A 15,750-nucleotide genomic window follows, 5' to 3' on the forward strand; every position below is an offset into this window, starting at 1 on the left:
CTTGTGGCTTTTATACAGAGTCAGTTGTGCACACTGTTGTCCTGTGCAGGGCCAGGAGTTGGACTCAGTGATCCTTGTGGGTGCCTTCCAACTCAGCATATTCTGTGATTCTCTAGTACTTGTCTGTAGGTAGTTGGATGCTTTGCATATGTACTGCCTCTTGTTTTTAGGAGCTACATCTGGGAATTAGAATACAGTAGCCAATTTTATATTGTGATCATTTTTATCCACCTCTATATCTGTGAGCAAGACTTTCTTTGTGGAAGAAAGATTCCTGAAAAGAATAAACCCCATTATGATGCATGTGCCATGTAAAATGTGAGGTTGCTTTTATTACCTTGGGTTGACAGGTATGGACAAGTTGATGAAAGTAACTAGAATATTTGCCTTCACTTTCATTTATTTGACAGATAAATATAATTTTTCTTGGTAGTGGAACAGCTTGTTTTCTGAAGAGGAAATAAAAAGAAGTCTGGAAAGGTTTTTTTATGCCAAAGTAATTTATTACCTCCAAAGAGTTAGAATTTCTGAGTTTCTTAAAATATTAGATTTCCAGCACTCAACCTTTTAGCTTGAGTTAAGCTAGTAAATAGATTTTAATTATTTGAGATGGGGAAAAAATAGATTTTCTTTTCTAAACAAAAGTAACTGTTGAAAAGTCAGGAAATAAAGTAATCATCCTGACCATTTTTATATGGTCAGGATGACAAGCACAGGGTTACTTAGCAAGCTTTATCATCACTTCAGCTCTTTATGAACTTCAAGTCTGCCTAGGTTTATTTGGAACAGTGATCACCTAAATATATCATAGGGTCTCACAGAATCACCACTGATTCTGTTTTGCTCAGTTTGCAATCAAGAAGTGATTTCTGTCTGCAAATTGCTAGTACTGCTTCTCCAAGTGTGATCACTGCAGTCTTGACTGTTGGGGTCATGCCTGGACTCCTAGCATTGTCAGATAGTAATATATTAATCAGCCATCTCTTAAAACCAGCTACCCATAGGCCATCAGTGTTAATTTTTTGACTATGCAGTTCTGTATTTGATTTTGCTGAATTAGAGACTAAAATTTATTATTTAAGATTGAATTGTGTAAGCTGAGATGCAGGAAATACTACAGCTTACTGAATCACTGAAAAATTACTGATTTAAGTTGCTATAGTAGTGTCCAATATTCTTACTACTTAAAAGACAAAATAAAGTTAATAATTACATCTAGAATTTGTAATGTTGTTCTTGTATGTGTCTCTCCCCGTGCATAAATAATAAAGAAGCAGAGACTTTGACTAATGAAGGGACTGAAATTTAATTTTCTATGTAATCGTGTTAATAAATGTTTGAATATTGAACTGTCCCACAGGGTGCTGATAGCCACGACTACTGGACTTTCCTGCCTCTCAGGAAATTACACACACACAAAAATATGTTACAGTTACACAGATGCATTGCAAAAGAGTATTTTACAATATTTTAACATACAAGTTAGTTTTAAAGGCAGTGACTTCTAATTTACTAAAGTAATCGTTTCTTGATGTGTACTGAGTTATCATTTTATTCCAACTCTACTAAAAATCAGTCACTAAAATGATGAGTGCCTGCAGAAAAATTCCAAGTGCCTTAACCTTGGGTGTGAAAGAATATCTGAGGAAGGCTTGGGTGGGTTTTATGACTTAGTACCTTACTGTGTGTTACAATACTCTGTTCCTATCCTGTCTCTCCCCATCAGTCTGCAGCTTGACTGTAAGGCTGAGGATTTTTGGTGACTGAGACAGAAATTGTCCCTACACCACCTCCAACACACTTGAACCATAAGCCAATGGACGTGTGATGCTGCAATTCAGGGTTGCCCATTTTGCATTTTGAAGGAAAACGCTCTGCTGAAAAAGATATTTATTGTGTTTATTGCATTTAAAACTGAACCCATCTTTCCCACATCACCAAACAAGAAAGAGTTTTACAGTTAATGCAGTGAATGGAGAGAATCACCTTTTTTCCTTTTTGAAAAATATCTAATACAATGCTCCCTTGGGATTTTCTGATTTATTGGTATTTCATAGAACTAGAATAGTTAATAAGAAATGTGTGGTTTGTATACTTACTGGTCTAATGAGGTTTAAAGTCCTTGTAGACTGTTGTTCACTGGCTTCATAGAGCAAGACGTGTGTGTACAAGTAATAGCTTGAGCCTGACATAGTCAACTTGCTTGCAACTTCATAGAACTTTATTTGAATAACATGATATAAAAAGTCTCTAATTCAGCAACCTGTCTCCTTAAAGAAGAGAATGTAAACAAGGCTTTAAATTTTTTGTTTTGACTCAGGATTAATTTCCAGATTTGAACTCATATGTGGCCCTACAGACTGATGAGTTTAATTTAAATAGGTTAGGTGAGTAAAAAAATTGTGGTTCACAATTCTGGTGTATAGTCATTGGTTGAAAATGTGCTTTTTTGAAATTTTAGCTTCCAGTATTTTTAAAACAATATTAAAACCTGCAATCAGTTTGTTAGTGAGAAAGTATTGGCCTGGTCCAAATATGAACTTAAAATTAAAACTTTTTTCTGGCACAGAACTGTAGTATGTTGGGTGGTTAGATGGATGTACTTTATGTAGCTGGACTCTCCAAACAGTAGAAAGGCAAGAGGAATTGCAGGAATTGAATTTAACTGGAAAAAACATGGAGAAATATTGTAGTTGAATTAAATATATAAGGTGTAAAAGTGCAACCACATATATGGTAATACTGGGTGGAGTCAAAATAAAACTCCCCTCATTGAAGTTTTTAGCTATCCAGGTGCTCGAAAATACTTTGTTCTTCATTCCAGTCCATCTGTTATTCCTTATTATAACTGACATCACCACAGCTACCACAACTGTTAAAGGATCACTGTATAAAAATGGCAAAACTTACATATAAACCCAGCAAAACTTAGCACTTATTACACAGTTTTATGGAAAGAAAACTGCAGGAATCAAACTTTATAGTTTGTTGAAAGATTTTCCCTTTCTGTATAGTAGTACTGTAATAGAGGCAATGCCAGTTATGACGTATGGTATGAACTGTTCAGTTTTATACATGTATATATATAAATTTTTATATGAGTGTTCTGTAAGAATGTTGCCTGATCTGAGAAATTAAATGCAGAGATTTCTAGAATCTTTCTACTTAAACATAATTGCATTTTAAAGAAATGTTTTTAAGGAAAAAAAAAAGATTATGCCTGTTTTTCTCATCACTGATCTGCCACCAGATTTTTGAGAGATGGCAATAGAAAATATGACCCTTTTCAAAGATCTTTTGAAGAGATAAATTTAATATGTGTATCCCAGCCACAAAATATGAATGTGATTGTATCTCTTTTACTTTAGTAGGATTCTGATCCTGAAAATGACACAGGTGTGCCACATGGTATGTCCAGCATATACTGTGATTTTCTAGCAAGCCAGCTTCAAATGGTATTTATTCTATGATGCTAAGCACATGCCCATGTTGCCAGTTCTCCTAATTTTATTGCATGTCACTTATTTGCTTTTTCAAAAAACCTACTTTTTACACTCATATGATTTTGTAAGGGTTTTAACTTTAGAATAATACTAAAAATATTCCTACCTTCATGGTTCTAGAGAAAGTGGAAATTCTCAAGAACAAGAAGGCAAGTAACTCCCCTCTAGTATTTTAAATAAGATCCTTGTGCTTAAACAAATATAATGTTGTTTTTTTTTTTTTTTTGGCTAGTATTTGTGTGTGCCACTTGTTGTGACAGAGTGGAGTATAACTTGTATCAGTCTATGAACTCTTAGTATTGGAGCTGTTTATTGAGCAGTAGGTTGGAATTTATGGATGTATTCTGACACTCTACCCATGAAAGTGCTGGATGACTTGTTTGAAAAACAGTTTTATGAGAAGTTTCAGTCTGTTGATTTTGAATGTCTTGATTATTATGCTAGTAACCTGAAAGACTTTTTTTGTACAAGGAGGAGCACATGGGACATTTATGTCAAGCTGTGGAACTGAGAGGCAGCAAGCAGTGCAAAGTGCTAGAGAGGCTATGAAAAAAACAGTTTTGTTCTTAACCAGACAGGGTGAGGATACAATTATAAATATTGTAAAACTAATTGTAGAACATGTACACACTTTCTCCTTGCTGAAATGCTGGTGAATTTTGAAACTTGCAGGCAACTGTGAAGAGAAGGAGATGTAAACTAATTTGAGTTGAGTGTTTTAAAAGTTATGTAATTCTTCAAGCTTTCAGAATAAATCCGTTTTAAAGACACGTTATGGTTATTCTTGTTCACCTCTTTATAATCTGTGTGTGGTCTAATTTTCCTTGTGTCCCTCCAGTATTATCTTATAGGAAGCCAACCATTAGGAATATACTTTATCTAAAATTATAAACTTAACTAGAGTGTAGATTTTATTAGTGAATTTCTTTGCCTCTCTTTTAATTTGGAAGCAGAGATCCCAGGGGCCTCTCCAGCTTGCCTGTAGTGATATGGACTCTAACCACTACCTTGAAGTGGGACAAGAGAAGGCTTAGAGGAAGGATAAATTTTGAGGCTCTCCATATCATAAATTCACAATGGCATAGCTGTTAGTAGAGCCTTTGAAACTGTTATATACTTGTCTGCCTGTGAGGAAGCGTGGGCTTGAAACAGATTGTAGGTTTCACACAAAGAGAGTGCAAATGCAGAAATACACTCTAAGAGAGAATGAAGCATGGAGATGTTCTAAATGTGTCACAGCTGGTCTTAATTTTTTTTCTTGTTGCTAATGCTGTTACTGTCACAGAGAAATCACAATGCAATTTCTCTTGTTTCTTATTATTTAGAGCTCTGACATACAGGCTGTGCTCTTACTAAAGTAATCCAATTTGCTTGTCACTCCTGATAATTATTTTCAATTCTGCTAATGCCACTAAGTGTCTTAGATATGGAAGTGTGGTACTGAGAAATGCAATGTGTAAATTATGAATTTTTCCTTGAATACATTATACTTCAATGCTCTTTATATTTTTTTTGCTTAAAGCTAGAACATATATTTCTGGAGGCCTGTGTCATTACTCTGAATATTATGTTTTTATTCTGCTAGATGACAAATACTAATTTTACTTTAAAACTGCATTTTGGATAGCTATCTGCTGTAATTTTAAAATAAAACTTTTGTTACTTCTGATATAGTTTTGATTTTATATTTAAAACAACAAGAAAAAACATTGGTAATCCTTCAGATAAAATTCTGCATTTTGTATGTAGCTTGTAGCATGAGCTTAAATTTCCTGCCTAGCCTGCCTGTATTAGTTCATGTGTGATGTGTGTGTTCCCTGCCTGGAGGGACCAGAAGGTTGTCTCGTGCAGGGATATGTCCCAGGGCATTTACTCTTAAATATTAGCCTGGTGAGATCGCCTTGTGCCAAGGAAATAACTGTTAAGCTGTAATAGTGACCCTGGTTAAAAAAACCCCACACCTGCTTCACATAATGTGACGTAGCTCTCAGGGCTCACCTGTATGAAAGCTCTGCTCCCCCGCAGGTGGCAGTAGTGCTCTGGCAGAAAGGACCCCCGACCCGACCCAAACTCCTGGGAGTAGCACTTGCTTTTAACTTGGCAGTAAAAGTAAAAACAGTCTGTTTCCTTTTCTTTTCTTCTTCTTTTTTTTTTTTTAAATTTTATTTTTTGTTTTGTTTGATGGAAAATACTCCTTTTTATTTGATTGCTGGACGGCATTTCAGGCAAAGAGTCTTTTTCAAAGAGAAAACTATACAAGGAGAACTTCAATAGCTAAAGCCTGGTGAGAGTTTGTTCTGGTGCTGGCTGCTTTTGTTGTTTTGCTGTGTAGTGGCGCCATGTAAAGCTGCTTGTGGAGATGACTTCACTCACAAGTAGAGAGCAAAAGTACCCATATAGGACCTGAATGGTGGAGAATTCTTCAGCCATTTAAAATGGCCACATTCAGGTTTTACTCAGTTCTGGTCCTCTGCATTTCAGTGTTTATAAGGGGATAGATGTTTAACATGTTGTTCTAGTCATTACTTCTGTGTTTTTAACTGCTTTTCCATTGGTTTTCAAGATGAAATAATTTTTCATTTCCCTCTTCTTCTTGCATGTATTTTATAAGTTTTAAACTAGATTAGTATCTGGTATTCTGTTAAGTTCAGCCATCCTAAGGTATCATACAAATGGGAAAAATGAAGAATGCTTTTCTGTAAAGCAGCCCCTTTATGCTATTTAATATAATTACATATTGTTAAATAATTATATTTGAGCACTATGTTTACATTATTTGTTTGTGTGCCCTCTGGAGAGTGTGCAAAGCATGTTAAATAAAATAATATAAATAGTTTCCAAAAAAATTTAATTTTTGACAGTAATTAGATTGTCTGTTTTCATGTGTAATAGCAGCATGGGGAAGGCTTGCCCATATGAGTATTACTTCTAAAGTAAGGTGAAGCAAGATTTTTTTTACTGAGGAAAGCATTTTAATGAAGCCTGAGAGTGCTCTAGAGATGTGCAGGACACTTAGGTATCAGTAGTAGCTTGCATTGAGTCACACTGGATGTACTTTGAATATTCAGCTGTAGGGTTACTTGAGATTTTGAAGTGTGTGTTTAATAAGAGTTAGATGGGCTTTTTACTTTTATTCCCATTAGTTCATGCAAGTGAATTCTTATAGTTAGTTACTCCTAGTCTGATCTTCCTTCAGTGTTTTATCAAATACTTCATGTAATTACATCTTAAAATGACACTGAAATGGTAGTGAACTTAGAATAATTTAGGTTTTCAAAAGCACTAAACTAAAAAGTGCTATTGAGGTATGCTCTTGCCTATAATTACCTCAGAGGGTGATTAAATGAGGAGAGAAATGGATTCAAAACACTTGAGCACAATTCCAGGAATTAGTTTCCTAGTTTAGTAGTTTTTAAATAATACATTGTCAATAAGGAACAGAAAGTAGTATTGCAGAAAATCTTGTTTTCGAAAATGTTTGGTTTGAGTAATAGCAATAATAGCAATTAAGACCACTTCTGAAATTGAAGTAGAATTTTTATGAGCTATTATAAATAATTAAAGCTGCAAATGGTGTCAATAACCAGACCTTGTCCTAGGAGTTGTCCAAAGCTTAGCATGTGTCGTTCAAGTAAAACAGAACTACTGATTCAACCTCTAAATCAATTGTTTGAGTGATCAGTTTGGTATTATAAAACTGGAGGCATGCAAAGCATTTTAATTTCTTCAAGAACTATGTTATGAGCAATTTGTTTAGTAAGAGAAGACCTACAAAAAGCATATGCCATTATTATTACCCAGAATGCAATAAAAGATAGTTTTTCAAATTATTACCATATGTGTGTAGGAGCTGCTTTGTACTGTAAAGTTATTTTAGATATCAGAATAATTTGTTTTATACTTTGAGTTCCTCACTGTTAAAATGTCCCCTTAGATTTACTATTACTCTGACTATTGTGTGATACACAGTAAAAAAAGAATAGCTTACAATAAAAGAAATTTAACAAGTACTTGAAATTCCAGATATTATGCAAAGTGTGCCAAATGAAGTAATGGTATTTGCAAGGATATTGTGTGAGAGCAGTAGCTGTGGGGAAAGTTCTATAAAACTGTTAAATATGCTTCCCTTCCCCCTGCTGTCCTTAACCACTGTTAAAAAGAGATTGAGAAAATAATACAATTTTGACTGGCTGACAAACATTCCAACAGAGAAATTAATGTATTATAAAAAAATATATTTGAACTGCTTGCCCATATTTTTCTTATTGTTTCTATTGATGTGCAAATTCATGGGCCACTTTTTGCAAGGAAAGATTACTGAGAAAGGCTTTTTTTTTTTTAATACTTAGGTTGAACAAACTTCTTGGGACCCAGCAGAACACTAACTGAAGTAAAGGAAAAGTATAATTTGTAATGTTGCTTTCTTAAACTAATGCTTTTGTCTCCAAGATAGTGTAGACTTCAAGGGTGTCATGACTATCAGAAAAGCTGTTTGAAATGAGTTCATTTGAAGGTGGAGTTTCTGAATGTGCATTCTGTAATGCTGACTCAGAAGTTAAGCCAAGCATAATTTACATAGGTCAATCACCTCATTAAATTAAATGGATCTCATTTGATAGACTGATTAGCTGCAGATAACTGCCAGCTTAATTGTGTACAGGAAAGGCTGTATTTACAAACCACTTTTGAATGTCTTATACCTTAGTAGTGTATCATCAAAGATTTATTGCTGACTTTGTAGCAATATTTCTTCATGCCCTTTTGATTTACATTTAGATTCCTCATGGATCTTTCCTTATTAGATTAACAGATGTATACTTTTGGGAAAAGAATTTAAGATTGTCCAAAGCTGTTGCTGGACAATTTTAGAAATTGTCTTGTTTTCAGAAGTTTTCTTCATCCAGTTGTAGAAAAAGCTTCTGATGCTGTGTCTCTTGTTTTGCCCCCCACCCCTTAAAAAAAAGTCATTATTTGCCATAATTTGATAGCAAAGAGTGGGGCAGTGCATTTGGTAGCACTGCCTCAACAATGCCCCAGTTTTAAAGACTTTGCTGCACCCCTGACCAATATGGCCAAAGCTCCTTGCAAACATTTGGCAGGCGTTGACAAAATCCTGTACATTGGGTGTTATTTGCATGCTTGCTAAGATTGTGTTGTGGTGCAAGTATTCATAATAGTCCATCTCATAGCATTTCTCATATTAGAGAACTCAGGTTTGTCCCAATGTATTTGTTTCACGCGCCATCCAGAATTCTGTAAGTACAGGTTTGTGTTGTACAAAGCTTTTTGGACTAAAGAAAATTAGGATGTGCAGTTCTGCTGTAATTAAAACAACAGACCCAATCCTGAGCAAAGAAACCAAAAACAAATCAACAACAAATATTCAAGTAGTGAGAGAAACCAGGACTCATGCTTAGTTCCAGTTCCTGCTGATATAGTTTACAGTTTGTCAGAAAGTCCCTTTAGGATACAAGCCCCAAGCTCACAGGTCACAAAAAGGTCATGACATTCAGAGGCTGGCTACTAGAATAGGTACTGGATATGTAAGTTGAAAATTAGTATTAAGTCTTCCACTTATATTTCTTCAAGTAGTTGTTGTATGAGTCTTGGCATCTCCAGCCTTATGGTGCTCACAAAGACAGCTTCCTGTTTCCTTTTTGGTAGGGTGTGCTGAAAAATTGCGTGTTAAAAGTTGCAGTGGTAGATGGAAGCTTTTCTGTAGCAGTAAGCAGTAGTCACAAAAAAAAGAGACTGTTTCTGTTTAAGAAAGTTTCCATACATTCATAATTCAACAAAGAGATTTATTTCTTTCGCTGAGTAGCAATTGCTTTCTGTAGAAAGAGAAAGCTTAAACTTAACTACAGCAATTACTTCCTTGTGTAGTGCCCAGTAGGGTCGTCATTCGTGTGTGCAGTTCTAACTATATAGAGTTCAGATGATCTCAGTTTCAGCATAGTTTTTCCAGATTATTTGATTGCAGCTGTAGAACCACCACTGGGATTGTGGCCTTAGTGTGCTATAGAAAGGCATTTTGACTAGTACAAGTGGACCATCAGTGATCAAAATTTATCTGTGACATCTGTTGGCTTTTGCAATTACTATTACCATGGAAAATTTCGGATTGAGGTTTTCTATCTGTGTGTTCTGGAGCCATGCTACAAGACTGTGTAAGAAGCCAGAGAGAATTCTATTCCTTCTACATAGCTACCTGCTTTTTCATTGTACTAGAGGAGGCCTTTGAAAGGTATCACTGTGTGCAAGTTAAAAGAGTGTTAATTCTGTATGAATTATAGCTTGAACACTTACATAAATTCAGTATTTTACAAGGGTTTAATTAGTGTGATAGTGAATTAGGCCTTCTTGTCCAAAAGACTCTTTATATCTAAGAATTAGATTTGATCTAGCTTTGCTTTTTATGGCAGTTGTGTTTGATGCAGAGGCAGTGTCTGCTATAAGGCATTCTTAGGATGGAGTAAGACCAAATTACTGGCATGAATGTGTAATGCCGTGATTATGAAAGTGAATACAGGTTTTTGATTTAATTAAAAGTAGGCATTTAAAAAAATAAAGTGAAAGTTTAAGCTCCTAGCATTTGCTGTTAACTTCTATGCTGTTTTTTGCTGTTCAGTTTCTCTTTTGTTAGGAGTAAGCTTCAAAGTAAGCAAAATGCTGGCAGTAGTCCCTATTGTCTCATAGTTTGTTAAATACTTTCCTGAATCTTGCATTTGCATTATACAGATCAGATAAGAAAACGAGAGAGATTTTTGTAGGGGCAATGAGGTACTTTTCCCTTGAGAGAAAAGATACTATAGTGTAGCTAGTAAAACACTCACTTGTATTGATTCAGAGGAGTGTAAGGGGAATGCTCTGGGTCTGTGTGGTTTCCTTTCAGATGGATACTGCAGGGAAGAGCCAGCCCAGGTTTGAAGCCAGCACAGTAGCTGCAATAGCAGCCAAAGAATTGGTTAGGGGAGCTATTAATACCATCAAAGCCCTAAAGCTGTCTTCTTTGTGAGCATCTTCCATCTGTTTATGATTTCTTCTAACCCCTGTCTTCCCTTCCCTTTCCCCTCCCCCAGATTCCTTTTCCTGCATCGTAATCTAAATATTGCAACTTCAAAAGACTTAGATGAATAAATAGGTTATGACTGTCCAGTGTATTCAGCTTGTTTGTTCTGATCCTTTCCATTACCTCTCCTGATTGTACAGATTCACTGATTCTGAGGGCCCTTTAGTCATCTAAGACAAATCCATTCTTAGGTATGATTGCATAAGTGGGAGTAATGTTAATGAAGATGTCTTAATTAAGGAGTAAATATTATTATTAATTATATTGCTTCTGTGATTCTTCCCAATTTCTTAGTAAGCTTTATTTTTTTTTTTGTGCAGAGACTTGAAGGGTGTTATAGTCACTCTGAGTGATGATGGGCATCTTCAATGTTCATACCTTGGAACTGATCCTTCACTCTTCCAGGCTCCTAAGGTTGATTCTAGGGAAATAAACTATGAAGAAATGAATGCTGAAATGAAAGAGCTTCAGAAAATCATCAGGGAGGCCACAAAAACACAAGGTATACTTCTTTCTTGTTCTATATTTTAACATACCTTTATCCACCTGACTTTCCTTTTAGCACTTTAAAATATTTTAGCTTCAGACTTTACCCATAGTTACATTTCTGTAGAAAATTTAGTATTGAACTAAAAAAAAGAAAAGAATCCTAGATGGTAAAACTCTTGGATAAGGGGTTTTTCTTTGTATTTTCACAATAGTGTTGGAAGATTAAAGTTATTTACATCAGGTTGCAGATAATTCTCACTCGTGCAAGGGTTCAGAATAAAAACGCATGGCGCATGGACTACCCAAAGGCAAGAAAACTTGAAGAATTTCAACAATCTGATGCAGTTAGGTTTCAGAGAGAATAAAAGTATTGCCAAATTATGTTTATTGATACAAATGACTTTTTAAGTTATGAAATTAACAAAAAATGAATTTTTTAAAAGCAACTTTTCTGTTAGTTTGACTAGTCAAAAGCATATTTGTAGAACAGAATTACATATCTGACGATAAAAAAATTTGAAATTTATGTACTTTGCTAATAACTTGCATTGATTTTATTCAAGTATGGGCGCATAATTTCTACAGAGATCCCTCAAAGTTTGTTTTCATACCTGTTTTTAAACAGCCTGGCTTGCACAAGGAATTGGAAGCATGTGATTTTACAGGAAGCTGTGGATAAATCTTCAACAAATAGAAAGAACAAATTAATTTTTTTTCCTCCATGACAGATAGCATGTTCTTAAAATGCACTAAAGAAAAAGTCATGTTTCTTCTGTGAAAAAAAAAAAATTACTCACAGCTGAAATTCCTAAAAAATAAAAATTATTTATCTGCAGGCATGAGTTTCATTCTGCAATACAAAGATTTCTTTGGTTTACAATTACATATAATTTCAGCCATTATCATGGTAGACTTAAATCAGGATTTTAATTTTCTGAATCCGGTAATGTGTTATTTAAGCATATAGATGTGGATAAATTCAACTAATTTTTACCACAGTCCATCCTTATGGGTATTTGACAGTTTTGTCTGTCTATCATAACCAAAGGAAAGAAAAGTGTGACAAAAAGAACAAATCAACATATTTGAAGTGAATCAACTTCAGCTTGTTAGTTTCAACATATTGTTTGGAAACTCTAAGGAGAGAGGAACTGTGGCTGTCCTTTTAAAATTTTGTAATAACTGTCATGAGTGATAAATTTGCTATGATTATTTTTGATTTTTTCACCATTTTTTTTCTTAAATTCCTTTTCTTCCTCAATTTGTCTAATCTGATCTAAGTGGTGTTTTCAGATGAGTTTTTATGAATGCTCTTTTGTTGTGATGTCCTAATGATGTTGTGTTTGTCTCTCTTTAACTGGATGTAAAACTAGATGTACGAGAACATTCTTATGCAACAAAACATTTTACTTGTGAAGAATACCTGTCAATTTTGGATGTTTTGGCTTTGTTTAATTTTGGCTTTTTTTTCTTATAAAGTTTTACGAAACTTTTTTAGCATGTGCCTTGGTTGCCACTAAGTTACTCCTAAGCACAATCTTTAAAATGCCCCATTGACTTTCTTGTCTTTTGAATTCATGCTGGTGCAGGCAGAGCTTGTGTTATTTTGAAAATATCTTCCCTTATAAGGAAATAATTTTTCTTTGTTTCGTTTTGACTTTCAAATGTGGAAGGTATTTAGAATTAGGTCATCGTATTAAAAAAACCTTAGGGTAATTATTTCCATAAATGTCTTGTATTTCTGTCAGTGCTGACCATTAAACTGTTGAACTTAAGCTGTTTTATACATTTTGAAGAATAAAGATTTGCAGTATAAACGGATGAAATATTTTAAAATCTTAACTGTTATACGAACTTAAATCTAAAGTTACTTGCATCAGTCTAGATTACATAAGTGATTAAAAGTGTTTTGGCTCAGTAACAAAAAGCTGATACTTATATGTAAATTTTGATTGTAATCTCTGTTATACTTCTAATAGAAAAATGACTGTATGACAGAGGTTGCAACATCTTTAGCTTGAAGAAGCAACCAGAAGGGAAATGGTTAAGAAGGGATAGAAAAGGAATGGACCACGCAGAGCTATATGTAATTGGCAGGACCAGTTCTTTGCAATTGTGGCAGTGTGAAACAGGTCTAAACTTCTTTTCTAGGTGGTACTGGAGAAATGTGTTTAGGTTTTGCTTTTCTCTCTTGTAGTAAAAGGAGGCATTTCTCTCTGAGCACAAGAAAATAAATACTTGTTTTTTGTCTTCATCAAAATCTTTTCCCTTGACCCTCTTGTTAGAAAGACATAATGTGCTGTCTACTAGTTCTAGGTCATTTTGAGAACTCTGTATGTAGTAAAATTCTTGCAGCTTTCTGAATGTGCTCATGCTCTCAGTTATTCAATTAATATGTTAATGGGCCCTTTATATCAACTATTTACTTGTTACTTTAGGAACTATATATTTCCTGTTCAGATTTTTCATTTTCCAATACATTTAGTTTGTTAAAAAATAGAAATGCTTTTCAGAAAAAATGCAAATAATACCCTAGAGCTGTACTTATGGACTCTCAAGAGGTTAGGTAATTCCTCAAGGTTTTTAAGGCTTTAATTTGTATAATATTTTTTTTTTTTAATGTGTGAATTGGCATAAAGTTTTGTATAATGGATTTTAGTGAGTTTGTAGCATTCTTTTGCCTTCTATGTTGATAGTCCTAGAAATCATCTGGTGTTGTGTTTTAATCAAGCCACATGTAATGGTCAATACATAAAACTTTGATATACCTCCTAATGCAGAGGAATTTGCTGAAGATTAGACTATTAGACACAGAATCTTTCTTTGTTTAACATATTTGCTATCAAATTATTTTGATGAAAGTGCCATGAGATGTGTGGTGTTATTTTGGAGGGAGTTATTCATCGTATATTGGCATATGCATGTGAGGACAAAAGTTTAAAAATACCTTACAGTCTCTGAAGATCATGGATATTAGGTGTAAAATCTTGTTATAGAATGCATCTAAATCCTTTTTCATACAGAAATCAGAAACCCAGAATGAGATCCAGGTTTAGGTTGTCTGTAAAAATCTAATGAAATTGTAAAGCTTTTTTTGAAGTTTTCGAAATCATACACATTGCTGTTTTTTTTCTTTACACTGGTAGATGTAGAGATCTAACTTGCAGACTTGATGCTGTTGAAATAGTATTGTTTATAGGAATGTAGCTGAATGTTACAGAAAGGAGAACTGATTTGCTTTTGCTCTTTTCTTTTTCTTTAAGATATTTTGCCTGAATCTGAAAAGCAGAGAGATGTAACTGTCACAGCAGAAGTTTCACCTGATTTGGATGAAGAATCTGTACGTACCTGTATAAAAAGGAAATTACTCCAAAAACCCCATTGATTTCATATGAGTAAATAATGACTGATCATGCATAGTGATTACTATTTACATTTGTGTGACTGAGCTTCATGGCCCACAGTTTTCCATCAATTAGCACCCACTTTTATTAAAGATTTTAACTAGAATTACTAAAATTATTTCTTTATATTCTATCTGGAGATCTTTAGATTCTTGGCTGAGCAAACATAAGTGAACAAGAACTTAGGGTCTGGAATAACTTTGTAGTGGTGAGCAGTGGTAAATGTTGGGGGAAACAAAGTGTTACCCTTGGATCTTTCAAAGACAGAATACTCAAACCATTCAAGCTGCATTCTAGGAAATAATCTTTCTCTAACAAGCTGTCATTCAATGTTCTTTGGTGTAGCAGCGTAATTACTTTATTCATGTTGCATACATATGTAGTTTACAAAAATTAGTCAAAGTGGGATTTGGGAGAGCTTGATCATAACATACTTGTACATACAAAATACTTGTTGCACTATAATATCTTTAATTATCCATTTCTGGCCACTAGTTTTGGCAAAACTGATTTTTCACAGCTACTTCCTGTTTAAAAAATACATAAGGATATTATTCTTTGATAAACGGACCTTTGTATAATGTGTGCTAGTGTCCTAGCACTTGTCTATGGAAAAAAGGACAGTGTGACATGGTCTTGGCTAGCTGCAATAATCTGCTCACAACCCTTGGAACTGTTAGGTGCACAGAAAGCTCTAATGCTGCTGTGCTCATTTGCTCAACCTTCCAGATGCAACTGGTCTGTTTCATATGTAACTCAGTCTATCAATCAAACCACAGCTTTGAATCTTTATCTGCCCATATATCTTAGTTTCCTGTGTGGTCGGATTTTCTGTGGGCTCTTTCAGTAGCTGCCTAGGAAGTAAAAATCTGATAAGATATTTTGTGCGGAAGGATCAATCAGCAAGTGTAGGAACAATTTTAGGGCTTCTGCAGTTACCTTGGGAGCTACAGGATTTCCTATGCTACTTTTGCACTTGTGAAAAGATTGAAATTGCAATGTGTGTGATAAAAGCAAAGGATATAGAGTATTAAAATTGTAGATAAGCAAGTGGAGGACCATTCTGTTATTTAATGCCACCTCCTGTGTGTGACCTCTAATCCAGGTAATTTCTGAAAGCTGAATATGGTAAGGTTCCATATCTATATATCCCTGCTATTGTTTCAGAATCAACCACTGGTCCCCAGAGAGCATGACAAACCTGTATGAAAGTATCTGTCTTTTTTTAGCTGAGAAAGGTGCACAATGTACAAATGAAAGTCCTACTTCTGGAACCCAGAGAGCC

At 34.6% G+C, this 15,750-nt stretch overlaps 1 protein-coding gene across 4 annotated transcripts in view; it reads left to right on the top strand.

The window, feature by feature from the left end:
• BBS9 (Bardet-Biedl syndrome 9) overlaps positions 1-15,750 on the top strand; it is a 288,879-nt gene that overhangs the window by 43,844 nt on the left and 229,285 nt on the right. For all 4 annotated transcript variants that reach the window (XM_059848492.1, XM_059848478.1, XM_059848470.1 and 1 more), the window contains exons 10-11: positions 10,893-11,074; positions 14,325-14,401. In XM_059848492.1, coding sequence (XP_059704475.1) covers positions 10,893-11,074; positions 14,325-14,401 — 259 coding nt within the window. The remainder of the gene's footprint in view (positions 1-10,892; positions 11,075-14,324; positions 14,402-15,750) is intronic.

Source organism: Haemorhous mexicanus, chromosome 1, assembly GCF_027477595.1.
Source record: "Haemorhous mexicanus isolate bHaeMex1 chromosome 1, bHaeMex1.pri, whole genome shotgun sequence".
In the NCBI taxonomy this organism is placed as follows: domain Eukaryota; kingdom Metazoa; phylum Chordata; class Aves; order Passeriformes; family Fringillidae; genus Haemorhous; species Haemorhous mexicanus.